This window comes from Psammomys obesus, unplaced genomic scaffold, assembly GCF_907164565.1.
Source record: "Psammomys obesus unplaced genomic scaffold, mPsaObe1.curated_primary_1811, whole genome shotgun sequence".
NCBI lineage: Eukaryota > Metazoa > Chordata > Mammalia > Rodentia > Muridae > Psammomys > Psammomys obesus.
This window is the reverse complement of record NW_026596069.1, coordinates 4,480,427-4,507,533: the sequence shown is the minus strand read 5'-3', so window position 1 is coordinate 4,507,533 and position 27,107 is coordinate 4,480,427. Positions and strand designations below refer to the sequence as shown.

The following is a 27,107-nucleotide window of genomic DNA, read 5'->3' as shown; positions in this document are numbered from 1 at the left end:
TTCCTCCCCTACCCACATACGCTCCTTCTCCCTCTCATCTCTTGTGAATTCCTTTCTATTCATTCTACTTTTTAAAACGATTTATTTTAATTTTATGTGGATTGGTATTTTGCCTACATGTGTGGGGTGGCATGTCTGTCTGTCTGTCTTGGATCCCCTGGAACTGGAGTTGCCATGTTGGTACTGGGAGTTGGACCCAAGTCCTCTGGAAGAGCAGCCAGTGTTTTTAACCACTGATCCATCTCTCCAGCCCCTCATGCTATCTACTTCTGTTGCTCTAGTATTAGAAGCTTATTTAGCACCTGCACATAGAACTTTTATTACTGTAATTACAGGGTTATAGGGTCTCTCGATGAATTGTGTGTTTTGTTTGCTTGTTGGGACTCACTGGTTAGTAATCTACCATGTTTGACTCTGAATGAATTGCTGTCCAGCATAATTCTAAAATGTGAAAAAGTCATAACTTCACAAAGAATTGCATTTATGATTCTTCTTACATACTTTTGTCTGCAACTATACTATAGTAGAATCATATGTCTAAGATTATATGAGAACTTACTTTGTGAGTAGTTGGGACAAACAATTATAATTCTGCTGAGAACTTGCACTTAAAAATAAGGAGAGTTAAGCCTAGGTAGTCCTACTTGTCCAACCGACCCTCATTTATTTATCTATTTACCTGCTTGCTTGCTTGTCTATTTATTTATTTATTCATCCACCTATTTATTTACCTTTCCACCCATCCACTTATTTATTTATTTATTTATTTATCTATCTATTTATTTATGCAAAAAAGTACCTTTGAGCAAAACAACTTTTTTATGTTATCTACATTAACTTTATTTTACAGGTTGAGAAAATAGATGCAGAGAAATTGACTGAGGTTGAAGGGAGATAGAGAGAGGAAAGAGGATAGGGAAAGGAAAGATCTGACCGGGGGCCAAGCATTTAAGCGTATGAGCCTGTGGGGCTGTTTCCATTTTCATTCAAACAGCCACAGGTGGCTTGTCTAATTCTGAACAGTAGTTGAAAGCCTGAAGACTTATGCTATGCTTATGATTTTTTTTCCAGTGGTCGTGGTGGTGGCTCTTTTGTTGGTTTGTTTGTTTTGTTTTGTTTTTGTTTTTCAAGACAGGGTTTCTTTGGGTTGCCATGGCTGTCCTAGAACTTGCTTTAATAGACCAGGCTGTTCTTAAACTCAGAGATCTGCCTCCCTCTGCTCCCTGAGTGCTGGGACTAAAGTCCTTTATCAGATGCCTACCTCTTCCACTTGTAGAATTTTGTATAGTCAGGACATGTCCGCTTTATAAAAATAGGATAGATCAGGTACCATGGAGCTTGAAAACTACTGTTCTCTAAAAGTGAATGTTGTATTTAGTGAGTCAGAATGATGTGATTTTACCTGAGGTAGGTAATATAAAGAAAAGTCTTGACAGAATTGTGCTCGATGCTTGAGACATTACAGATTTGTATTTAGGGGAAAGATAAAATCAATTTAGTTGTTTAGGTGAATTTTTATCTTTAACAGTTTGGATGTTTAGTTACACAAATAATTTGCCTAACATTATTCAGAAACAATGTAACTAATTTGTCTCCTGTTCGACCCACCTGCCTACCTCTCTCATCCCCCAGTCAGTTATGAGAAAAGTAAGTTTGGGAGAAGCCTAACTTTTTGTTGTATTTTGTCATTCTAGTACTGTATCTGTATTACAGCGAGTATGAAGCTTTAATTTTCAAAAGGCTGAAGTTACTGTTTCTCTGCATTTGATTAATCTAGTTCCATTGTTAAGCTTGAAGGATAACTTTTAAGGACTTGAGGTTTCTCTCTTTGTGGGTCACTGATTTTTCTTTTTAAAATTTTTTCTTTTTTATTTAATCACTTTACAGCCTGATCCCAGCCCACTTCCTCTTATCTCAGTCCCACCCTCTCAAATCTCTTCCCCCATTCTCCCATCTCCTTCTCAAGAGAAAGGGAGGCCCCCAGTTCACGCTGATCCAGTAGGACTAAACATATCCTCTCCCACTGAGGCCTGACAACAGCTCAGCTAGGGGAAAGGGATCCAGAGGCAGGTGAGACATCCCCTACTCCCATTGTTAGGGTCCCATATGATAGCCAAGCTGCACACTGTTTCATATGTGTAGGGGCTGTAGGTCCAGCCTATGTTTGCTCCTTGGTTGGTGATTCAGTCTCTGTGTGTCATCATGGGCCCAGGTCTTCTTGTGGTGTCATTGAACCCTCTGTCTCCTTTTAGCCTTCCTCACTCTTCCAAAGAACTCCATACAAGTTCCCGCCTAATTTGGCTGTGGGTCTCTGCATCTGTTTCTATCAGCTGCTAGATGAAGCCTCTCAGAAGACAGGCTAGGCTCCTGTCTGCAAGTATAGCAGAATCATTAATAGTGTCAAGGGTTGCCTCTCTCCCTTGGGGTGAATCTCAAGTTAGGGCAGTCATTGATTTGCCATTTCCTCAATCTCTGCTCCATTTTTACCCCTACACTTTTTTTTAGGCAAGACAAGTTTTGGGTTAAGGTTTTATGAGTGGGTTGGTGTGTCCCCCTTCCGCTGGAATTCTCACCTGGATACAGGAGGTGGTCACTTCAGGCTCCTAACCCCACTGCTAGGAGTTATCCCCATAGACTCCCAGGAACCTCCCCTGTCCTAGAGATGCCCCCCCACCAATTTCTGTTCTTTCTTGGTTCCCCCACAACTCTCTACACCTGATCCCCACCCCTATTACATTCCTCACCCCTTCCCCACCCAGCGCTCTCCCTCCATCTACTTCAGATGTCTGTTTTATTTCTTCTTCTGAGTGAGATTCAAGCATCTTCCCTGTACTTTATGGCTAAGGTCTACTTATAAGTGAGTACATACCATGCATGTCTTTCTGGGCCTGGTTACCTCACTCAGGATATTTTTTGGTCCCATCCACTTGCCTGCAAATTTCATGATGTCTTTGTTTTAATAGCGGAGTAGCGTTCCATTATGTCAATGTACCACATTTTCTTTATCAGTTCTTTAAATTTATATGTCAGGTTTTCTGCTCTCAGCTGAAATCTTTTGGCACCTCCTATGGAGGAGAATCAGGAGGTTCAGGCACTTTACTCTGACTGCTGCTCTATAAATTGCCCAGAGGAGCCGTAACAAAGCACCACAGCCTTAGTAATATAAATAATAGAAAAGTATTTGTTCACAGTTCTGAATATCACAACTTAGAAACCTAATATGTGAGCAGGGTTGGTTCTTGGTTACAATTTTCTATTTGACTTCCTATGTTCTCCCATGGCTATCACTCTGTATTGCCTGAGTTCTAATCTTTTACCGTTCAGGTTCAATTTGAACCCTAAAGCTAAATATCACATTCTGAGATACTGGGATTTAGGGCTTTGATAAATGAAGTGGGAGGGGCACAGTTCAGCCAGAACACCAACAAAAAAGCGCTGTTGAAAGATTTGCCAAAAGAAATTAAAAACTTTAGTTTGTTATTTTATTTGATTTTTTTTTTGTCCCTCTCTCTGTCCCTCATTTTGAGAAAATCTCATGTAGACTAGACTAGCCTCAAATTCATTGTGTATTAGAAGTTTACCTTCCTGTCTCTACCTTCCCAATGCTGAGATTACATGAATACACCACTGTGCCCAGTTAGTGTGTGTGTGTGTGATACTAGGGATTGAGGCCAGGGCATTGTACTGCTCAAGTCATCTCAATCTCTTTTTTGTGCCCTCCCACCACCAAGTAATTTAATGATTGCCTGACTTGAAGATGAAACTTTTAAGGCACATGTGAACCTTGCTCAGGGTAACTGTATGCTGAGATTTGTTTTTGTTTAATTTAGTGTCAGACTTCTAAACTTCTTTTCCTTGATTGTGTATATGTGGGTGGGCCCATGCCTCCTGTGTTGTGTGGGTGGATTATCAAAGGATAACTTGTGAGAGTTCTTTCCTTTTCACCCTGTGGGTCCTGGGAAATCATCAGGCATGGTGGCGAGCACCTTTATCCCCTGAGCTATTCCTGGTCCTTAGAATATCGAGGTGTCACAAAGAAGACAGCACCACTCCAGTTAGTGTCTCGACAAGGCAGAGCTGTGCTTTTGTTAAGAAGGCTGTACTATTAAGAAAACTGGAAGAGCAGGCACCCTGGGGCAGGAAACACATTTGAGTTTTATTTTAAAGTAGGTGGTGACTTTTTTCCCATTGCTGGGGCCAACCTCACAGTTTTAGATTGTGTAATTTAAAAGAAAATGAAGGAAATTACATAAAGGAACATCACTGAGTCCTGGGACCACAGCAGGATCTTTATGTAAACAAACGAGTTTTACCTAGTTGGGGGGTAGTAAAATATTTACATAAAGGTTTTTACAAGGTGTGTGTGGGGGGGAATAACTTCCTTGTAGTTATTAACAAAAGTTTTGCAGCATATGACAGAAATGAATAATATTTAATGTTACTTATGAGAAGTGAATTTTATTTTGAAATATAGTTACTCTTTTTTTTTTCTTTTTGTTTTGTTTTTGTTTTTGTTTTTGTTTTTTTGTTTTTTTTTTTGTTTTGAAAGCCAGGGTTTCTTTGTGTAGTCCTGGCTGTCTCTGGAACTCACTCTATAGACTGGGCTGGCCTGGAACTCAGGGCATGCATGTGCCTCTCAAGTACTGGGATTAAAGGCATGTACCACCACACCACTGCCCAGCCTCAGAACAGTTTTTATTTGATTTGATTTTATATATTTTTCTGAGACAGAATCTCAGTGACTGTGTGTGTCTGTCTGTCCTAGAACTTGCTGTCTTTCCTTCCCTTTTTCCCTTCCTTCATTTCTTCCTCCCTCCTTCCCTTCTATACTTTCTTCCTTGCATCTTACTTATTACTGGTTGGCTTTTGACTTGCCTAGTAGCCAGGGGTGGTCTTGCACTTTTGAGACTTGTTCCTATCTCAAATTACAGGTATTTTGCCATCAACCTTTTTGTTTTGTTTGTTTTAATTTATTTTGTGTACACTGTTCTGCCTGCGTGTATGCCTGCACATCAAAAGAGGGCACTTGATCTCATTACAGTTGGTCATGAGCCACCATGTGGTTGCTGGGAATTGAACTCAGGACCTCTGGAAGAGGTACCAGTGCTCTTAACCTCTGAGCCATCTCTTTAGCCTCATCAGCCAGGTTTTATGTGGTGCTGGAGATGGAACAAGCACTCTACCAGCCCTTGAAGAACACATTTTATTCAATAACTTGCTTGTTTTGCATTGGACATTAGTCATTCATGCTGTCCTTGATTTTGGGTCTTGGTTGGTGCTCTCTATTGTAATACCCCAAATTAACCTGTAAGCCCTACCAACCAGCCCAAGGATCAGGTAACTTCCTGGAATACTGGGAGTTGGAAAATAGCAAAAGCCTTATGGGAAAATTTGGTTGCCTATGGGTTTGTCTTTATAAACGCCAACTTGTGTCTGGGGCCACTCAGCTGGAAGTTCTAGGAAGTGGTCCTGACCAAAGTCAGTATTTAATAAAGCTTGCCTCAAATTTGGCTCAAAATGGTAGAACTGTTTGTTTGTTTGTTTGTTTTTTTATTTGAATCTCAGGATTAACACTATAGTCCTGAATCTAGCTTCAACAGTCATTAGCTTTTTGTTATTGATTCATTTGCTATCCGTATGAATACTTTCCTTAAATAGATTAAAAGTGTCCCTTTTTTTAGTTGATGTATAGTTAACATCATCATTAAGGTCACTTTTAAAACTATTTTATTTTGAGACAGTATATAGCTTTGGCTGACCTGGAACTCATAGAGATCCTCCTGCCTCTGCCTCCAGAGTGGTGGGATTAAAGGCATGTGCCACCAATACCCAGTTTCTAAACTATTTTAATGTGTACCCTTCAGCTCATTTAGCACATTCAGCTCTGCCATTCAGTATGGCAGAGCTGCCTCCTCTTCTGGCTCTAAATTTTTTTTTTATTGTCCTGGAAGGAAAGACCATTTTATGAAGTAGTTACTTTTCATTCCTTTCTTCCTGTACTCTTATATCCTGCAGTTGAAAGGCCTTTTCTCTGTGTAGCACATTCTGAATTTTTCATATAAAAAGAGTCATGTGGCCTTTCATTTAACATACTTCATCATTATATACATAATTTGTGTAATTTTTTTTGTCGAAACTAATTCTATTCCAACAAAATTAAAAAATTTGTAATTATATAAAAAATACAATTTTTGCTGGGCAGTCGTGGTTCCTATAATTTATCCCCATCACTTGGGAGGTAGAGGCAGCATAGGGATAGCGAGAGCTGCATTAAGACACCCTGTCTTGAAGAAAAAAACAAAACATTAAGTATATAAATAGAACTTTCCAAATATGCTGTTTTTGGAGCTTGGGTCTTGTTACATATGAGATCCTAGACTCAGTCCCCAATACCATACTCTGTTCCCCAAACTTAAGAAGTTTTTTTTGCTGTTGTTGTTGTTCTTTTTGATATTACTTAAATTAAAAACACTACATTTAGCGTCTGGAGATATGGCTCAGCGGTTAAGAGCACTGTCTGTTCTTCCAGAGATTCTGAGTTCAAGTCCTGGCAACCACATGGTGGCTTACAGTCATCTATGAGGGGATTTGATGCCCTCTTCTGGCCTGCAGGTGTACATGCAGATAGAGCACTCGTATACATAAGTAAATAAATACATACATACATTTATTTTTTTGTGTGTGGTTGAATGAATGAATGCATTCTTGTGTATGTGTATGTTTGTACACATGCACAAATGTGTCATGGGTGTGGAAATTAGAGGAGGCCCTCCAGAAGTTGCTGTTGGGAGGTTGGTTCTGCCCTCCTACTGTATAGCCCTGGTTCTGGAACTCTCTATAGGACATGCTGGCCTTGAGCATGGAGATACACTTGCCTCTGTCTCAGTATTGGGATTAAAGGTGTCTGACACACACACACACACCAGGCCCCAAAAACTACACTTTAAGGATACTGGGCACATAATTCAGCATTTGGGAGATAGAAAGTGGAGGATTCTGAGTTTGGAACTAGACTGGGTTACGTAATGAGACTGTGCCTTTAAAACAAATTTAGAAACAATTTTTAGGTCTTTAGAAAAATTGACCTAGATATCTGAGTTGAAACTGTTAGTTTAAATTAAATGTCATTACTGAGAAGTAGTTGTATTCATGAGCTGTCAGGGTAAGCAGATTCCTCACCAGCCTCCAGTGCTTTTGTGCACAGTAATTCACACATGGCTTTGTGAGGTAGAATATTTCTCGTGTTGTGCACTAACATGCTGTGGCTGGAGCTCAAGAGTAACTTCACAGTAGTAGAAGTAGAACGTTAAGTACTTGCTTTGTAGCCCTATTTGTTTTGGTGTGTGTGTCTCCAGATTTCTTTTCACCCCAACATCACTGTCACTGCTCTTTGGCCTCATTGGTTGTTACATCTGCCAAGATCATTTTTATCCGAAGAAAATCACATTTTTTTTTCTAGACCCTTTAGAAAGATCTGGAGTGTAACATAACTAAATGTAAAAACAGAAAAGTAATGAAAAATAAAAATCTTTGTTTTGAAATAAGAATACTTGTGATCCCTGCTTTAAATTCCCTAATGCTGGAATTACAGCTACTGATAGGAAATTTGAAAGTCAGGCTTTACAACTTTTTAGACGATAAAATAGAGTTTTGTGATAAAATGAAGTTGTATAAAATTAAGTTTTATGGCAATCTTAAAGCTAGATCGACTGTAAAATATCTAAATGAAAAAAATTAATTTATTTTTTATTCACTTTATATCCTTGTTGTAGCCCCATCCCTCTCCCCTCCCAGTCCCACCCCTCTTTCTTCCTTTTAGCAGAAGGGGAGCTCCCTTTTCCATCCAGCCCAGCTCATCAAGTTGTATCAAGACTGAGCATGTTTTCTTCTCCTGTAGCCTGGCAAGGCAGTCCTGCCAGGGGGAAATGATCAAAAAGCTGGGACTAAATGAAAATTTTATTTGAAAATGCTAATAGTAGTACTAGAGAGATGGTTCAATAGTTAAAGACTTAAGTAGGACTTAAATAGGACCAATTTTGGTTCCCGGCACCAGGTCAGTCGCTTGTAACTTCAATTCCAAGGCTTCTGGCACCCACACATTTGTATGCACACATGAATAAAAAAGAATAAATAAAAAATAAAACTCTTAATTCAGCTCCTATTTTTCCTCTACCACCTCCTCCATCTTTATTATTTTGAGACAAAGTCTCATGTAGCTTAAGATAGCATTTAAGTTTTTGAAAAAATGTTAATTCTCAGTTGATGCTTGCCTTTTTTCTCCTGAAGAAACACAAAATAAACACAACCCAACAGTACCCCAAGCAATTATACATCGTACTATCTTTCATGAAGCCAAATTTTTACAATAAATGTTTATTAGTACTTATCCGTGATAAGCCTTGTCAAATGTTTTGATCTTTTAGGTCCTATATTTATTTAGTGGTGCTGAGGTTTGGACCCAGGACTTCAAGCATCCTAAGTAAGCTCTGTTACTGAGCTACATCTCTAACCTTCATATTTCATTTTATAAATAGAGTATTTGAAAACACTTGGCAAACACTGCAAGGAAGGAACCTGTAACATGTTCACTGGGCCATTAAGGTGGTAGTGAGTAAAAGTCTGTCCTGCTTAGCCTAACAATCTGAATTTGATCCCTGGGTCTGACTGACACAAGGGAGAACCCATTCCTACAAGTTGTTGTCTGGCGTCTATACACTTGTCACACATCCCTTCTCCCTGTAAATGAATAATAAAAATTTTACAGCCAGGTGCTAGGTGGCACATACATGCCTTTAATCTCAGCATTTGGGAGGTAGAATCAGGTGGATCTGCAGGGATAGTTCCAGAATAGCCAGGACTATACAAATAAACCCTGTCTCAAAAAAATCATTAAATAAATCAATAAATAAAAATTGTAGTATTTACTTAAAAAATGTTTTTAGATTCGGGCTGAAGAGATGGCTTATCAGTTAAGAGCACTGACTGCTCTTTCAGATGACCCAGGTTTAGTTTTCAGCACGCACATGGCAGCTCACATTCAACTGCAACTCCAGTTCCAGGGCATCTGATGCCCTCTTCTGGCCTCTTCAGACACATACTTGCAGGCAAAACATACACACACATTTTTAAAAGTCTACAGATGTTTTCAGGTTAGAAATATGTTTTTAGTCACTGTTGTCAAGTGATATGTGCACTAAAAATACTTTGTCTTCTATTCTAGTGACCTAGAAGGAATACATCACCATGGCTACAGAAATTGGCTCTCCTCCACGATTTTTCCATATGCCAAGGTTTCAACACCAGGCACCCCGACAACTATTTTATAAGCGACCTGATTTTGCACAGCAACAAGCAATGCAGCAGCTTACCTTTGATGGGAAACGAATGAGAAAAGCTGTAAACCGAAAAACCATAGACTACAATCCCTCTGTAATTAAGTATTTGGAGGTAAGTACAGTGAATGTGTTTCTGATGACCAAAGGAGGGATTTTTGTTTTTGTATTTCAAGACAGGGTTTCTCTGTGTGTAGCCTTGCCTGTCCTGGACTCACTCTCTAGACCAGGCTGGCTTTGAACTCGCAGAGGTCTCCCTGCCCCTGTTCCCCAAGTGCTGGGATTAAAGGTGTGCACCACCGCCCTGCCGCTTTTGTTTCTGTTTTTGTTTTTAAATAAAGGCTAACAAATATTACGTATATTTCTTGAATAGTGGGATGGATTAGCATTTCAGATATTGAGTTCATTAATTATTTTCTGAAAATGGCTCATAGTGTTGCTGAAATAATAAGTGACTATGAGCATAGCAGTGTTTCTGGGACACTGGAACTGATAAGAAATTGTAGTCTGGAGGAATAGCTGTAGGTTTTCTTGAAGGTTGAGTGCCTACTGGAATCACACGGAATGTAGTGTTCTGCTGAACGTGCTCTCAGCTCGTTTTCTACTTTGAGTTCTCTAAGTACTTAAGCCTATTAAACGCTACTGTTCCATTTATTTGTTTTTGTCTGCTTTTTATACCTTCATTCAATAGTTAAAGGCCTGTTTGCACATTAACCTAATTAGTGTATTACAGGTACATGGCAAAAAGTGTCAGAGGTAAAGACAGATTTAGACTTTCTAGTTGGTTTTTTTTTTTTTTTTTTTTTTTTCTTTTTTTAGACAGGATCTATGTAGCCCAGGGTTTGAATTCCCGATCCTTCTCCGTTTCCCAAATACTGAGATTAAGGCATGAGATGCCACACTGGTTGATATAGAAAAGTTTCTTGGCGGTTTTATTTGGGAAACTAGAGTATAAAGCTAGAATTTGGAAAGAATAAAAAAAAAGCCAAAAGCAAGATACAAGAAACTATTCTATGCTAATAGTTTGGGCAGAAATATGGTTGCCATTCTATCCTCACCTCTCCCTTAACTTAATAATTTTATATGTAGGATTGTTTTGCTTGCATGTATGTGTGTCTACCCTGTGTGTGCCTGGTGCCTGGAGAGCAGATTAACATCTCCTGAACTTGAGTTGACAAGGTGTGAGCCATTTGAGTACTGGTACTGAGGTCTTTTGAAAGAGCAGACTGCTCTCCGCTACTGAGCCATCTCTCCAGTGCCTCCTCCCCCATTCCATCTATTAGGGTATGGAAGTGAGGATGTGTTGGGGATCAGAACCGGAAGAGTAGGGTAATGGCTGCTTGAGTAAAAACCTAAGCAGGGGCAGCAGGAAAGGGTGGAACTGCTGTTGAAGAAAACACTCTGTTGTGTTGCTGTACTTCTTTAACCTCAGTATCCAGGAGGCAAAGTTAAGTTGATCTTTCTGAGGTCTAAGCCACTCTGGTCTATATAGGGAGTTGCAGGTTATCTGGCATATACAGTGAGACCCTATCTAAAAATAAAGGAACAAAAAACCATTACACACATGAATCCTGGTTTTCCTTTTTAAATCCATTTACATTTGGGGGCTGAGGAGGTGGGCTGCTCTTCTAGAGGACCTGGGCTTGAATCTCAGTATGCACATGGTGGCCAATAATCATCTGTAATTTCAGTTTCAGAGTATCTGATGCGCTTTTGACTTTTGTGGGTACCAAGCTTGCACCACATGCATGCACATGCAGGCAAATATTTGTACACATAAATGAAAAAAGTATTAAATTTCATTAATAATTAAATTTTACATGACTCTCACAAGACCATCTACTCATTAGTTAATTTCTTTTTAACAGAATAGGATATGGCAAAGAGATCAGAGAGATATGCGGGCAATTCAGCCGGATGCAGGTTATTATAATGATGTAAGTATAAATTCTATCATGCTAGCTCACTGCAAACCTCCTTGTTTGGTCCTGTAAACATCAAAACATGTGAATTCAGGTTCAAGGTGTTATTTTTCTTACAGTTTTATAATTAACATTTCAAAAGGGTAATGTAGTATGTCTATATGTACCTTGATTGAATTTTGTCTCAAATATTCCTTTAAATTTAATGATGAATAAACTTTGGGTACAGAAAGCAATGTTCAAAGATTGAACAACCTCAAAGTCTTTTAATAGAAAATTTAATTTTAAGTTTGGGTTTTTGTAAACCTGCGTTGCTCTACTGTCTTTGAGAGGCAATCTAGGTAATCTCTTACTTAAACAGACACTGAAATTAAGTTCCAGGTAATACTAGTAGGTAATTAACTTTTTATCTTTTTCTCTTTTTGTTTCTAATAGCTGGTCCCACCTATAGGAATGTTGAATAATCCTATGAATGCAGTAACAACAAAATTTGTTAGGACATCAACAAACAAAGTAAAATGCCCAGTATTTGTTGTGAGGGTAAGTATTCTGATAGACATTTATTTGAAAAAAAATTAATCCTTAGTTTTACAAATGTATTTGATAAGGCTGGACAATGGGGCACAGGCCTTTAAACCCCAAAGCAGTAGGATCTCTGAGGTCAAGGCCTGTCTGGTCTACACAGTTCCAGGATAACTAGGATTACATAGGGAGACCCTGACTGGAAAAAAAAAAAAACAAAAAAAACCAAACCAAAACAAAGTATTTGACAAAACAAAAGTTAAACATTTTGTTAAATGTATACTAAGAGAATATATTGATCTCTAATAACAATTTTACTTTCAAATCTATTCTTTTATCCATTTTGTTCACTAATGGTGGGATACTGTGCTCTGATTTGTTTTTCATCATGTTACAATTTCCATTTTATTTTGGGACATTTAAGTTCATACTGCAGCAGGTTTCAGTATTGCCCTTGAGTAGAGATGCCTTTGTTGCTGTTGGAAAAGTAGCAGCCCACGGTAAATGAAGAGCTATCTGGGGTTGTTAGGAAATGACGTTAGGAAAGTTGAAAAATTATAATAAATCATACTCAAAAGCTCTACGATGGTGCCCAGTGGTTTCTTTGGAGTTTATAATCAGGAATATATTCACATTGTTTAATATCTTGAAGGGATTTTGTAGTAAAAAAAGATTTTCTTCAATATTGACCAGACATTCAGTTCATTTTCCCATAGATGATAGTGTAATCATTTTCTTTTTATTTCATTTTCTTTCTCATTCCAGTTTTTAAATTTTTAATTATTTTAAAAATTATTTTAAGCCTCTCAAGTGCTGGGATTAAAGGTGTGTGCCACCACTGTCCAACTTTCTCGTCTGTCTGTCTATCCATCCATCCATCTAGCTAGCTAGCTACCTATCATTTCTTTTGTTTTGTTTTTTTGAGACTTTTTTTCTGTGTAGCCTTGGCTGTCCTGGAACTCATTCTGTAGTCCAGGGTGGCCTTGAACTCAGAGATCCACCTGCTCCTGTGTCCCAAGTGCTGTGATTAAAGGTGTACACTACCTCTGCCAGGCAATCCTATTTATTTTTAAAGATTTATTTTTAATAAACTGATCATAGTGCCACATGCCTTTAATATAGATGATATCTCTGAGTTTGAGGCCAGTGTAGTCTACGTAGTGAATTGTAGGCCAGCCAGGGCAAGTTTCAGAAAGAAAGAAAAGAGAGAGAGAGAAGATTTATTTTTATTTTTGATTGTGTAAATTCATCATGTGCATGCAGTGTTTGTGGAGGGCACTGGATTCCCTACTCTGGAGTTACTGGCAGTTGTTAGCTACCATGTTAGTACTAGGAATCAGATCTAGGTCTATAGGAGCAGCAAGCATTCTTAACTGTATCTCCAACTATGCAATTTCATTTTAAATTGTGTGTATACATGTATCTGTCCATGTTAGTGCAAGTGCTTTCAGAGTCCAGAAGAGGGCATTCAGCCCTCTGGCACTGAGGATGTCAACATCTACCGTTGGCAACCAAATTCAGGTCTTTTAAAAGATCTATTGAGCCATCTCTCCAGATCTCTTGTTTTTTATTTTATTTTTAAACTTAATTATTGTCTTAGGGTTTTCATTGATATGTAGAGACACCCTGACCACTATAATAAAATTTAAGTGGGGGCTGGCTTCCATTTTCAGAGGTTTAGTCCTGTAACATCATGACAGATAGCATGGCAGCATACAGGCCACCATGATGCTGGAGACTTGAGCCTAGTCTTACACTGGACAGAGCTTGAGCATATATGAGACCTCAAAGTCCACTTCCACAGTGACATACTTCCTCCACCAAGGCCATACCTCCTAATAGTGCCATTCCCTATGAGTCAAGGATCCAACCACATGAATCTTTGGGGCCAGACCTATTCAGACCACAATTACTATTGCACACATACATGTGTAAGAGTCTCTCCCCTGTCATATATATATATATATATATATATGTAGGTCAGGATCACCTATGGAATTGCTTCTCTTTTACTTTTATGTGGGTTCTAGGAGGTGAGCTCTGGTTGTCAGGATTCTCTGGAGCTGGGATTAACAGGTGATTGTGAGTGATCTGATGTGAGTGTTGGGAACCAAACTCTGGTCCTCTGGAAGAGCTGCAAGCATTTTGAACTGCTGAACCATTCTCCAGCCCTTTAATATCCTTTATAATATAGAAAACCTTTTGAAATGAGGCCTAAGCATTCCGTATCTTTATTTTCTCCCATTATTATTAAGGATAGAACCTAAGACCTTGCATTTGCTCTGAATTACATCCTTAGCTCCCCAACCCCTTGAGAAACAACAGAACAACAATAAACTTCAGGTTGGTCTTGAACTAATTTTCTGTGGTGGCCCAGGCTGCCCTAACACTCTTGGTCCCCATTACCTTCTCTGTGTGGTAGATAAGTGTTCTCTGGATCTCAAGGTATGAGATCGTGGGGAAAATTTGTGTATATTAGAGACACAGTCTGTTGAAAGTTACGAAGACATGATGCCTGTAGGTTCTATGTTTACAGTTCAGTTGACTGCAGAATTGATGGGGCTGGGATCATAGCAGATAATCAAATCTCAGAATAATCAAAATGATGATGACTTACTGATAAAGCAATAAAGAACCAAATTGTCACATGTATTCATGTCATTTTCTAAATAAGCTTTATTTTTTGTGTTTTATTGTATTTTTGTGTACATCTGTTTTTGAGTTATCAGTTTTTGCCTAGGAAATAGAATTGTTACAATATTTTTGTGTATTTATATGCTTTATGGAAAATCAGTGAAACTGAACAAAAAGGAAAAATAAATTATACACACAGACATTTTGATTCACTCTATTTTTTAATTCTTTGTGATAGGCTCTTAACTATATTTAGCCTAGGCTGGCTTGGAACACACTATGTAGACCAGACTGGCCTCAAGTTCACAGAGATCTTTCTGCCTCTGCCTTCATAGTACTGGGGTTATAAGTGCTTGGAAAAAAATAAATTATAGTTATATTTTACCTTGACTAGCGAGTATGCCACGGATTCTCTTCATCATTCAAATCATAACATTAAAATAGTCTTGTATTGTTTGCTCTAATGTGTTATAGTTTTTCTTTTCTTTTTCCTTATATGTTCCTGTATTCAGATAGGCTTTTTGCAGTGAACCTGGACAGGCCTAATGTTCACTATATAGCCCAGGCTGGCCTTGAACTCTTAGCATCTGCCTATATCAGCCTTTTGAGCTTCAAGACAGGGTTCCTCTGTGTAGCCTTGGCTGTCCAGAACTTGCTTTGTAGACCAGGCTGACCTCAAACTCAGAGAACCACCTGGGTCTGCCTCCTGAGTGCTGGGATCACAGGCTTGTAGACCCACCACACCTGGCTGGGTTCCTAATGTAGATAGATCATCTTTCTTGGCAGTGTAGAATCTTCTGTCTTGCTTTTTACATAATACAGTCTGAAACTTAGCATTGAATTTAGAAGAGCATAACTCTTGTACTGTTCTATTGCTTAACTTTAACAACTGCATAACCTGTATTTTTGTGTATTTTTGCTTTGTTATATTTTTTGAGATAGGGTCACATTGTAACTCTGGCTGTCCTGTCCCCCTTCTCCGACACCCACACCCCTGCCTCCAGGCTTTTCTTTTGGTAACGTGTCATTATAGGCCAGGCTGTTCCAAATGACCTTGAATTTTTAAACCCACTTGAAATGGTAGTGCCACTAAGCCTAGTTTGTGTGGGGTCAAGCTCACGGGACGTGTATTTTCTAGGTTAACTTTCTAACATTACTAGCCCCTCTCATAACTTTTTCTTTGTTTATTTGTTTCCGAGACAGGGTTCTTCTGTGTAGCCTTAGCTGTCCTGGTATCCCTTTGTAGACCAGGCTGGCCTTCATACTCAGTTCTACCTGCCTCTGCCTCCCTGAGTGCTGGAATCACAGCCATGTACTACCTCGTCCAGCCCCTCTCATAACTTTTAAAGAATAATTGTAGGAGAAGTTTGATATTTTTAATGTTCTTAAAATAGTCATTGTTATGTTACTGTTTTGCTTGCAGAATGGCCATATTTTATTTTAGTTTTGAAACAAGTCTCACTATGTTGTCCTAGCTGGCCTGGAACTTGCTATGTAGACCATTGTTGGCCATGAACTCACAAAGATCTTCCTGCTTTTGCCATACAGTGCTTAGGATTAAAGGTGTGTGCTCCATGCCTAGCTGACAGGCTTGCTTGCTTCCTTCCTTCCTTCCTTCCTTCCTTCCTTCCTTCCTTCCTTCCTTCCTTCCTTCCTTCCTTCCTATCTATCTTTTTTGAGAGAGGGTTTTACTGTGTCCTGCTGTCCTGGAACTCACTCTGTAGAACAGTCTGACCTTGACCTTAAAGGTCAACCTGCCTTTGCCTCCCAGGTGTTAGGATTAAAAGCCTCTCATGTAGCTAAGGCTGATCTTGAACTTACACACTCTACTTCAGCCTTTTAAGTGTTGTGATTCTGGGCCTCTGGTACAGACATGACATTACTCTTTTTTGAGGCAAAGTCTTACATTGTAGCTGAGGCTGGCCCACGGTGAGCCCTTGTACGTCAGGCTGGCAAGTTCTTCAGTTATGTATTATATATACCGCCACACTGGTTATTTTCTATACATATTTGTCAAGTAACAGTTGAAAGATTCCTTATTTTTCAGTTCAGTCATTTGAACTTTAATAGTGACTGCCTGCCTTGTTTGTCAGTCTACTGTGTAGTCTATATAGAGGTGAAATCTTTCCATATCATGGTATAACTTGGTTTTAATGCATAGTGTATTCATATTCCATTTCTTCTCACGTAGCTGATTAGAGTGCTAGTGCTTCCCTCGGTATAAAACCCAGTTCTGTCTGCCTGATGTTAACTATTCAGTATTTTATAAAAATAGACTTTGAGAACTGGAGACACGCTCAACAATTAACAACACCTGCTGCTCTTCTACAGGACTTGAGTTTAGTTCCCGGCACCCATCTTGTGCAGCTCACAACTGCCTGTAACTCCAGCTTGAGAGGATATGATACTCACTCACTCACTCACTCACTCACTCACTCATAAAAACAAGAACAAGTAAACAAAAAGCCTTTGAAAATGTTTGTTAATGAGGTTGCGAGACTTGTGCTTGTGTGTGACCTGTGTTCTTTTTCCTGCTGCAGTGGACCCCAGAAGGAAGACGGTTGGTTACTGGAGCTTCTAGTGGAGAGTTCACCTTGTGGAATGGGCTGACGTTCAACTTTGAAACCATATTGCAGGTAACAGTAGCCCAGATGGCAGCTCCTCTTAGAACTTGACTACAGCTAACTCCTTTAGCACTGTAAAAATAAATAGTTGGGACAGTTTACTGCTCCAAGTTACTATAGGTTCCTATCAACCTCAGCCATACATTCTCTTAAAGAAAACTTAAAAATGTTTTCTGTTTTCACAGGCTCATGATAGCCCTGTGAGGGCCATGACTTGGTCACATAATGACATGTGGATGTTGACAGCAGATCATGGAGGATATGTGAAATATTGGCAATCCAACATGAACAACGTCAAGATGTTCCAGGCACATAAGGAGGCGATTAGAGAGGCCAGGTTTATACACAATATACCATTTTCTGTAGTCCCTATTGTCATGGCTAAATTACTCTCTAAGTGTATTCTGGGTGCAGAGATGCATGGGCTCTCTCAGATTCTGGGAAACTTTCTGCACCTTATAAACACAGTATTTCTCTTTGTTTTCACACATTCACCATTTTGCTGGCACCTTTCTGAAGTAGTTTTGTCCTGGTATCAGCCTTTGCAATATGTTAGAGATGTATTGTCTGCCACATTTTGCACTGGTTTTCTCTTGGTAAATAATGTGTATACGTTATTCCTTTTTATTATATACTGTGTAAGACAAGAATATTCCAAATAAAGAATTCAGTCTTTAATTATACAACTGAATAAAATCTAAAGCCTACAGAAGTCACCTTCAGAATCCACACAAAATTCAAGGAAAAAAAAAGGCTTAAGTGAAGACCTGGTTGGCTTGGTTCTGCCACGACTTCAAAAAGAAAGTATAGGACCAAAAACCTCACAGATAACTCTCTGGACGTGGCAAACATTAACGGATTAATGAATGGGTTCTTCATGCTTTGCAGCTGTAAGCAGACCTTTGTCAAAGAAGACTCTAGGACTTTTCTTCTGATTCACTGTTGATAATATGACTTACGCAAATGTATGAGTGGAGTTAAAACATTTTCAGTGAGTTGTATGTTTTTACATAACAGTGAGAAATGTATAGTAAACCTGGGAGAAGAAATTTCACAAACAAGCCTGAAGAATTGCTGCAGCCGCAGAATAAAGCTAAGCAGCATTCTTTTAAGGTTGTGCCATCTACATGTGGGAAGACATTGACATTAGAAACACCACTGGCAGTCACTTGTTTCTACTTTCAGAATCCACAGAACTTGTTGCATATATATGTTTCTGCTTTATAGACGTGGCCACAGTGTCGTGCTCATTTTTTTTTAATCTTAGTCTTTCAAAAGTTCAAGGGAGTTTGTACAGTTCATTGGGAATCTTGATGGTTTTTCACAGCCAGAAAGAAAACTGGCTCCCTCTTGTGTAGCAGTCATTGGCTTTAAATAGAAGTCTGAATGTGTATTTTAAAAATTTTCATCCAAAGGTGCAATGTTCATGGGATTGCTTTATCCCCAGAAGAAGGCACGAGGTTTTCACAAGCCTTTTAAATAAGTGAGAAACATTATATATATAAGGATGTTGAGCAGTCAAGTCTTCCTAGCCTGCTTAAAAGTGTTTCAGCCTTTCATTTTTGAAGTTTTAAGTATCTGAAGCAGAAACTGATGCTCATGTTTTGAGCAGTATTCCTATGGTGGCTTAAATGATTATATGCAGTAATATTGTTAAGAGTAGAATACATTTAGTTGCACTGTTAAGGCAGTTCCCCATGTTCTGTTGATATAGGAAATATATTAAAAGGAGCACAGGTAATGTTAGGACTAGTATTGCACTGAAAAGGTCTCTGAATATTGAGAGAAACTGGAAAAAAGAAATACTATTCTTTTGAAGTCTTTTGATGAGATGCGTATGCTAGCTGACTACATTCTCTTTAAAGGCCGCTTCACTGGATACTCCTTCTCCTGTTTATAATGCAGCACAGTGTCTTTATTTTTCCCTGTCTGAGAAGCACGGATGATCTGTTAAATGCTGACTTCTTTCCCCTGCTGTGTGTCTTCATGTAACAGTTTCTCACCCACGGATAATAAATTTGCTACATGCTCTGATGACGGCACTGTTAGAATCTGGGATTTTCTTCGTTGCCATGAGGAAAGAATTCTTCGAGGTATGTGTACTAACAGTACTGATTGAAATTTTTAAATAGGGAAGACATTTGTGATTAAATCATCACACTACACAATATTGGCTTCTATCTCCATTAAAGTATTTTTTCTACATTCACCATCTGTCAACAGAACACAGCTGTTCCAGCTTGCAATCATTTTATAGATTTTCACTAATACTATCTTTGAATTTTTTTCAGCTATAAAGTAAATACAATCTCTCCTTCCACATCACTTGTTTATCTTTGTGTCCTTTAGGGAAATACTGTTTCCTGACATTGACATTTCAAAATAATAGACAGTTCACATATTCATGACAGCCCTGTACAGGTAACAAATTAACTAACCAAATAGAGGTATTAATGGCTATACTTCTTGATATTTACTTATTTACCCCATTTTGAGGAAGGTTCATTGTGAGGATTAACCTGGCCTGGAACTTGCTGTGTAGCCTGTGCTAGCTTGAAACTTACAGTCCTTGTCTGAAACTTCCAATTTTGGGAGTGCAGTTGTGCTTCATTGCAACTGGCTTACTTGGTATTTGCAGATAATTTCACTTTGTATAGTGGGGCTGTCAACAGCCATTATGAATTCTGAGGATTTAGGAATTAGCTGTGTTTTATAACCTTAGTGCAAACATTACAATAAAACCATATGCACTTCTAAGTAATAAGGAATGTAGTATTTTCAGGTCTTTAGTTTAAATCTGTACTAGTTTACAAACTGTAAACTAGTAGTTTTTGCTCCGTATTCTTGATTCCAGAATGTCTCCAAAGTAACATCATATGAAAGGGAAGTTCAGGGTTTGAGAATGGACCAGAGACAACATATGATTCAAAGATGTCCCTTCATGTTCATGAGGCAGCAGTTAGTTGCCTTGGTGGAATTGTCAATTTCTCATCACTGTTCAGATATCTTTAACTTGCCAGATGTGATGGTATACAACGTTTAATCCTAGCAGAGGCAGGCAGATCTCTGTGAGTTGCTTGCTAGTCTGCTCTGCATAAAGAGTTCCAGTCCAGCCAGCACTATGTAGTGAAATTCTGTCTCAGTATAAGCAAACAAACAAAACTAAACTTAAAATTTTAAAAACACATTTCAAGCCAATATCATTGAATGTGTTTTCACATTGCCTTGGATTCATGTACAGTTTTGCGTCACCAGCTAGTGTAAGGATCTTGGTGCCTGTCAAATTGAGGGGCATATACACTGATAGCATGTAACTTCAGAGTAAGGCAGAGGCTTTGAAAGCTTAGCTGAGTTATTTCATGGATGAGTACCATGACCCAGAAGATTTATATGACACATTCAAAATAAAATAGGCCCAGTACCCTAACTGGAATCTCTTGACTTTTAGTCTGGTAGTACACTTATGTTGGATCTTTCCTCACTATTTTTAGAAATATTTGACATTAAACAGACATAGGTTAATGTTTTCTAGGCTTCGAAAAGTCCTTAGGATGAAAAAAAACATTTATGACAACCCAGAGAATTTAAAATTATTAAGTTCAAAATACCCTGAAATATGATAACGGAAGTCTCATATTAGACCTCTCAGCAGTTTATATTTTAAAAAAAAAAAATTTGTGTTAAAATTTTTTTTTGGCTTACATACCAAGAACTATTCATTTTTGATAGTGAAAACATCTCTATGCCTAGCAACCTCTCTGAAATTGTTATAATTATCATTGGATTATTTTAAATTTGAGTTAAGCTGAAAATTTTTATTATTAATATGAGTCCAGATAAATTTAGATAAAATAGATTCTGTTAAGTTAGAGTCAAGCATATTAATATCATCTATTAATTAAATGAATGTTTATTCTCTTTATGAGGACTGTCTATTTTAGGCTTTATATGGGTGTTTCAAACACACGAAAATATACTGGATTCCCATGTGCTTTTAGGATTTGTTCTTGCTTTCTTCCTTGTAAAAGCTTTAAGGTTTTCTTTATTTATTTTGAATGCTCTATGTGCATGCACATCCGCAGGCCAGAAGAGGGCACCAGATCACATCATAGATGGTTATGAGCCACCATGTGGTTGCTGGGAATTGAACTTAGGACCTTTGAATGAGCAGACAGAGCTCTTAACCACTGAGCCATCTCTCCAGCCCATAAAAGCTTTTTTTCCTGCTTTATGATCCTACTACCTCAGTGAGTTGTATATGAGGCAAATGTGAACATTTAATGAAACAACCTAAATAGTTTTGAGAGGAAGTCTCACATAATCTATAAGATTTTAGATTCTAGTAACCATTTTCTGTTATTCAGTTTTCTAAACTCTGTGAAACAGGGCATTTCTGACGGTTGGAGGTCAGAGTTTCAGTTACCTCCAGGAGAATGAGAAATTGTTTAACAGAAATTAGAAGGATCTGAAGTTAGCTCATCACAGAAAACATTGGATCCCAAAGTCAGATTGGGACAGGACGATCAGAAGATTAGTTCCCTCTTCTAAAATGTCAGCAGTCCTGTATTAAGGGCAGTAGTCATCTGACAGGCAAGCAGGCTTACTCCTTTCTCTTAATGTATGTGTCAGGCACTCACTTTGAGAGGTTAAGTATTTAGAAAATCAACAGAACACGAGTTGCGGGCTTTATCACATACTTAACCTTTTCTCTGTCCATAAAAGCAGACTTTTACCTCATGTTTCCTCTTTCTAATATCAGGTCTAATTTTTAGAACATTCTTTCCTTATGTTGGTAATCTGCTTCTCTTATTACTTGGTCTTCTGTTTGGGATATCAAAAAAAAACAACAAACAAACAAACAAACAAAAGAAAAACATGTACTACATGCCTAGAATCTCAACAGCTTGGCCTACATAGGACACGCTCTCAAAAGCAAACCAAAAACCTCTGTAATCTATTCTGTCTGACAGCCAATTAAATATTTAAAAATAACAATCATTCATGTCTTTTTTTCCCTCCAAGTTTTTCAGCTTTCATCACACAGTCTTCTGCAGAAGCCATAATACCATACTTTTCAGTACAAAATATAGTTGCTTTTTTTGTGTTATTTCTGAGATTGTTCTTAAATCTTCATCTAAAAGAAGTTATACAAGAGAAACACAGTTAATCTTTAAAATGGATATGAAGCAATTGTTGTGAGGTTTGCTGTATAAAAGCTTTGGTTGGCTGATTCATAAATTTATGAAATTGAATATAGCACAGAATTGGGAACATCTTAGGTCACTCATTATCGGAATTTATACATGCTTGTCCTTTTTCTCTAGTAAAAAATGCTTAAGGTTTTGCAGGCAAGATATTTTCATAAGCTAAATCATCAGAGAGCAGAGAATAAAGTTAGTATTTATCAGGAAATACTTCTGTTGACAGAAAAGAGGGAAGAAGATCTGCAACCTTGTCTCTAAAAACAAAACAAACTTCTTTCTGCCACGTTGAAAACATGCAGTTAGTAAGAGTGCTACAATAAAGTTTAATGAGAAACACTGAGCTGTCTTCTCAAAGAACCCTCTCCAGAAATGCGCTGTGCTTGCGTTTTTCTTTTACCTTCTTGATTTTACCGGTGATAGCTGGCACACTGATCAGGGGTATTATAAGCACTTTATTTAGCATCCTTGGCAATCTGGGGTAAGAACTGATTATTTCCCACTTTACACTACAAAGTTAAGTGAACCTGCCAAAGAGCATACATGTAGTATAAGAAGTAGGGCTAGGAACTGGAAGGCAGGCTCTTTGTCTTGAATTTGTTTTACTGCTACGTTTATCTTACTTACTTTAATCCAGGGCACATGCTAGGCAAGTACCCAACTGCCGAGTTATATCTCTAACATTTTAAAAGAAATGTCATCATAGATTGTCTACCTGGGCTATGGAGATAGAAATTTGAAGTAACGATTTGGTAGGGGGTTGTGAGCAGAAGGAACTCCAGTTTAATACATTTCCTAAAATGTCCATATAGGTTAATTTTTTTTTTTATGCACCACATATTGAACCAAAAAAACCTTAAATCATAACAAACTGTTGAAACAGCAAATGGGTTATAAGGTGTTTGCTAGGTTATATAAATAAAAGAGGTACCTACAACGGGTTCAAGAGGCAGTACCTTGGGTTGGGAATAAATCTGTTGGTATGTGTTCACTTACCATGCAGTGCATCCTGGGTTCATTTCCCAGTATTACATAAAACTGCATTAGGTATTATATACCTGTGATTTTAGCATTGGGGTGTTGGATTTAGGTGGGATCAGAAGTTCAAGGTCACCCTTTGCTATGTAGTATTTGAGAACAACCTGTGTAATGTGCAACTCTGTATCTAAAAGCAAATCAAAATCAGACCTGTTTTATCATGTTTCATTTTGCTTTGCTTTAAGAAGGGGTCTTATGTAGTCCGGGCTGGTCTTGAATTCATTCTGTAGCATACACTGGCCTAGAACTCATGGTGCTCCTCTTACGGCAAATGCTGGCTCTTTTTTAACTAGCACTTAGTGAGAGATTATGAACCTACATATTCACCCAGCATAAGAAAAACACAGCATTCATACTTTTGATAAGTTTCTACATGTACTTTCTGATTGCTTTCAACTTTGGTTTTTACTAAATAAGCTAAAGTCTCCACTACAAAGATTTGTTTAGTTTGATAATAGGTTTTTAAACTATGTTAAAGACATTTATAGTCTGAGTATTCAGAAAGAAAAATGTGATCCTCATTGTGAATAATTTACTTATTACCTGTTTATAACACTTTTTATATAGCATTCTGTAAAATTCTCTATCTGACAGAAAACACCCTGTTATCTTTATAATACAGTGTCTGTGTCAGTGTCTTGATTACTTTTCTATTGCTATGAGAAGACACTTTGATAAAGACAACTTGAGTTTTTGGAGGTTTAAGTTTCCGAGCCCATGACCATCACTGGGGTAAGCATGGCAGCAGCAGGCAGGCCTGGCACTGGAGTAGGAGCTGAGAGCTTACTTCTTGAGACACAAGCATTTGAGAAAGCAAATCGGAACAGTTTGAGTCTTCTGAACAGTCAGAGCCTGCCCCCCATTCTCCAACAAGACCATACCTTTTCCTTTCTGATCACGTACAAATATTCACATACTCAAACATAAACCTATGGGGACCCACTCTCATTCAGATCACTACATTCCACTTTCTGGTCCCCATATACTTGTGGCCATATCACAGTATAACATGTTCAAAAAATGTTAGTATCACACACCTTTAATCCCAGCATTTTGGAAGCAGAGGCAGGCTGATCTCTTGAGTTCAAGGCTGGTCTGGTTTGCATAGTGAGTTCCAGCACAGCTAGAGTTGTGGGGTTTTTTGTTTTGTTTTGTTTTTGATATCCTGTCTCAAAAACAACTACAGAAACAAAGCATTTAGTTCAACTTCAAAAGTCCCCAGTTTTCCATAGTATTGGTATGGTTTAAAAGTCCAGCCTCTAGACTCACAGCAGTCTCTTGTCACTGCAAAATCAAAAAGCAGATTACATACTTTCAACATACAATGACACAGGAGGAGGAATAGGGACATAGCCAGGAATATACTGGACCAAAGCAAGACTGAAACCCAACAAGACAAACTCTTAAATCCTGTATCTTTGTCTGATGTGAGAAGGTGTAGATGGCTCTGTCTTTCCAGCTTTGCTGACTGCAACATTTTCTCTGTCTGCCCCTTGCTTGTGAACCAAGTTGTGGGCTCTCAGCTATTGTTTCAGTACCATGTCTGTTTGCCTGCTGTCTGCTGCCATGCTTACCGCCATAATGGTTACCGACTCTGTGAAACCAAATGAGCCTGTCCTTTGTAAGTTGCCACTTACCACAGTGATAGAGTAACTCCTGTTGGCAGAACATGTGCTGATACTTAAATACTTTTGACATCTCATTTACTCAAACAACCAGGTTGATTCATTTTACACACACCAGCCAATTTTCTCTGTCTGTGTGTTGTGCCTTATTTTGACCAAGAGTTTGCCAAAGTCTCTTTTCTTTATTCTAGTTCCTAAAAAGACTGGCTTCTCTAAAGTATAAGAGGGAAACAATGTATATATTGTTCTTGAAGCACATCATTTAAATAAATGTTCTCAGTACTGAATATATATGCATTCATATTTTACAGGAATTAAAATATTCTTTTGAGCTTTATTTTCATCTTTGCTTACTTTAAATGTTGTACATTAAATGTTGCAACATTGTCTTGAAGACAGATGTATTTTCTTGGGACGGCAGAGCTGGATGCTGCTATAATATCTCATGTTTTCTTTTTGTTTTTGAGACCAGCCTTTACTGTTTAACCCAGGGTGTCCTGGAAATCTTCATTGTCCTGCCTTAGCCCCCAAACTTTGTTTGGTTTTTTTAAATATAGGTTCTCACCATTTAGCTCTGGCTGGCCTTAAACTCTGCTGTAGAACAGGCTGGCCTGAAGCTCAGAGATCTGCCTGCCTCTTCCTGAACACTAAGACTAAAGGTGTGTGCACACTGGCCTTGCTTAAGATTGAGGAGGGACAGTTCTGGGGATACATTCAGCTTAGTTGGTGTTTTCTTAACATGCACAAAGCCCTGGATTCCATCTGTGACATTGCATAAATGGGTACACATCTGTTATCCCAGCAGGAAGCAGAAGGGTCAGGAATTTAAGGCCAACCTAGACTACATGAGACCCTATCTCAAAAAATGTCAGGGACTAAGAATGTGGCACAATGGTGGACTACTTTGCATGCATGGGTGTGATTCTCTCAGCACCATACACAAAAAAGGCAGGAGCCATTCCTACACATAGTTTTGTTTATGAGGACCCTGTCTCCCCTTTTTGAAATAGACGTAAATAATTTAAGAATTGGTCTTGAACTCACAGAGATCTGCCTGCCAGGGTCCTAATCTTATTTTTTGAAACAGTGTCTGTCTCAATATGTAGCCCTGTCCTGGAACTTGCCATGTAGACAAGGCTGCCTCAAATTCACAGATCTGTCTGCCTCTGCCTCCTGTGGATTGGAATTAAAGGCACATGCCACCAAGCCAAACCATGATCTCAAATTTTTACAGCAGTAAGTTGTTATTAATTAAAGCAGTCATTCTTTATGGGTTGGTTGGTTTTTTTGATGTCTCAAGACAGAGTTTCTCTGTGCAACACACCTAGCTGTCCTGGATCTCACTCAGTAGACCAGGCTGGCATTGAACTCACAGAGATGGGCCTGCCTCTGCCTCCCGAGTGCTGGGAGTTAAGGCATGGGCCAACCATGCCCAGCAACTGTGTCTTGATTTAACAAATATGGTGCTGTTAAAAAATAATAATAATAATAATCAGCTTTGTTACTATAGGGAACCAAGTAAACGATTCTGTTTTATTTGCTCTTCCCCTTTCTACTCACCTTATAAAAACTTCATTTTTTTTTATTATGTGCTGGGAAATAAACCCAGGCCTTTGGACATGTTAGGCAAATGTTCTAAACCCAAGCTATATTCCCCCATCATACTCAATTTTGGGTGATGCTTTAAAAATCTGTCTTTGCAATATCTAAAAATGTGATTATTCTAGTTATAAAGAAGTTACTGATCTTTTAAAGGGTGTTTTTGTTTTTTTGTTTTTTTTTTTTTTTGACTTATTGTATGTCTGGGCATCACATATTTACCTGATGCCGTCATTAGTAAGAAGAGAATGTTGGATCCTCTGAAGCTAGAGTTACAGGTGGTTAGTTGTATGTTGCCGTATGTATGCTGAGGGAGCAACCTGAGTCTTTTTTGCCATGGAAGTAGAAAAGCAACGGTTGCTCTTAACTGCTGGTCATCTCTTCTTCAGTCCCAACAATTTTTACTTAAAGAAAGAAATGGTGGTTTCAAGGTCCTTTTACTCATGACTTTTAAAAATAGCCCGATTAAGCTGGGCACAGTGGCACATGCTTGTAATCCCAGCACTTGGGAAGGCAGAGGCAGATGGATCTCTCTGAGTTCAAGGACAGCCTGGTCTACAAAGTGAATCTAGGATAACCAAGGCTATACCCCCCCCAAAAAAAAAAAAAA

At 38.4% G+C, this 27,107-nt stretch overlaps 1 protein-coding gene across 2 annotated transcripts in view; it reads left to right on the top strand.

The window, feature by feature from the left end:
• Positions 1-27,107, top strand: part of Wdr33 (WD repeat domain 33) — a 105,903-nt gene that overhangs the window by 15,724 nt on the left and 63,072 nt on the right. For both annotated transcript variants that reach the window (XM_055625428.1, XM_055625429.1), the window contains exons 2-7: positions 9,221-9,447; positions 11,201-11,269; positions 11,690-11,794; positions 16,951-17,046; positions 17,220-17,371; positions 19,030-19,127. In XM_055625428.1, the coding sequence (XP_055481403.1) occupies positions 9,244-9,447; positions 11,201-11,269; positions 11,690-11,794; positions 16,951-17,046; positions 17,220-17,371; positions 19,030-19,127 (724 nt within the window). In that variant the 5' untranslated portion in view covers positions 9,221-9,243. The remainder of the gene's footprint in view (positions 1-9,220; positions 9,448-11,200; positions 11,270-11,689; positions 11,795-16,950; positions 17,047-17,219; positions 17,372-19,029; positions 19,128-27,107) is intronic.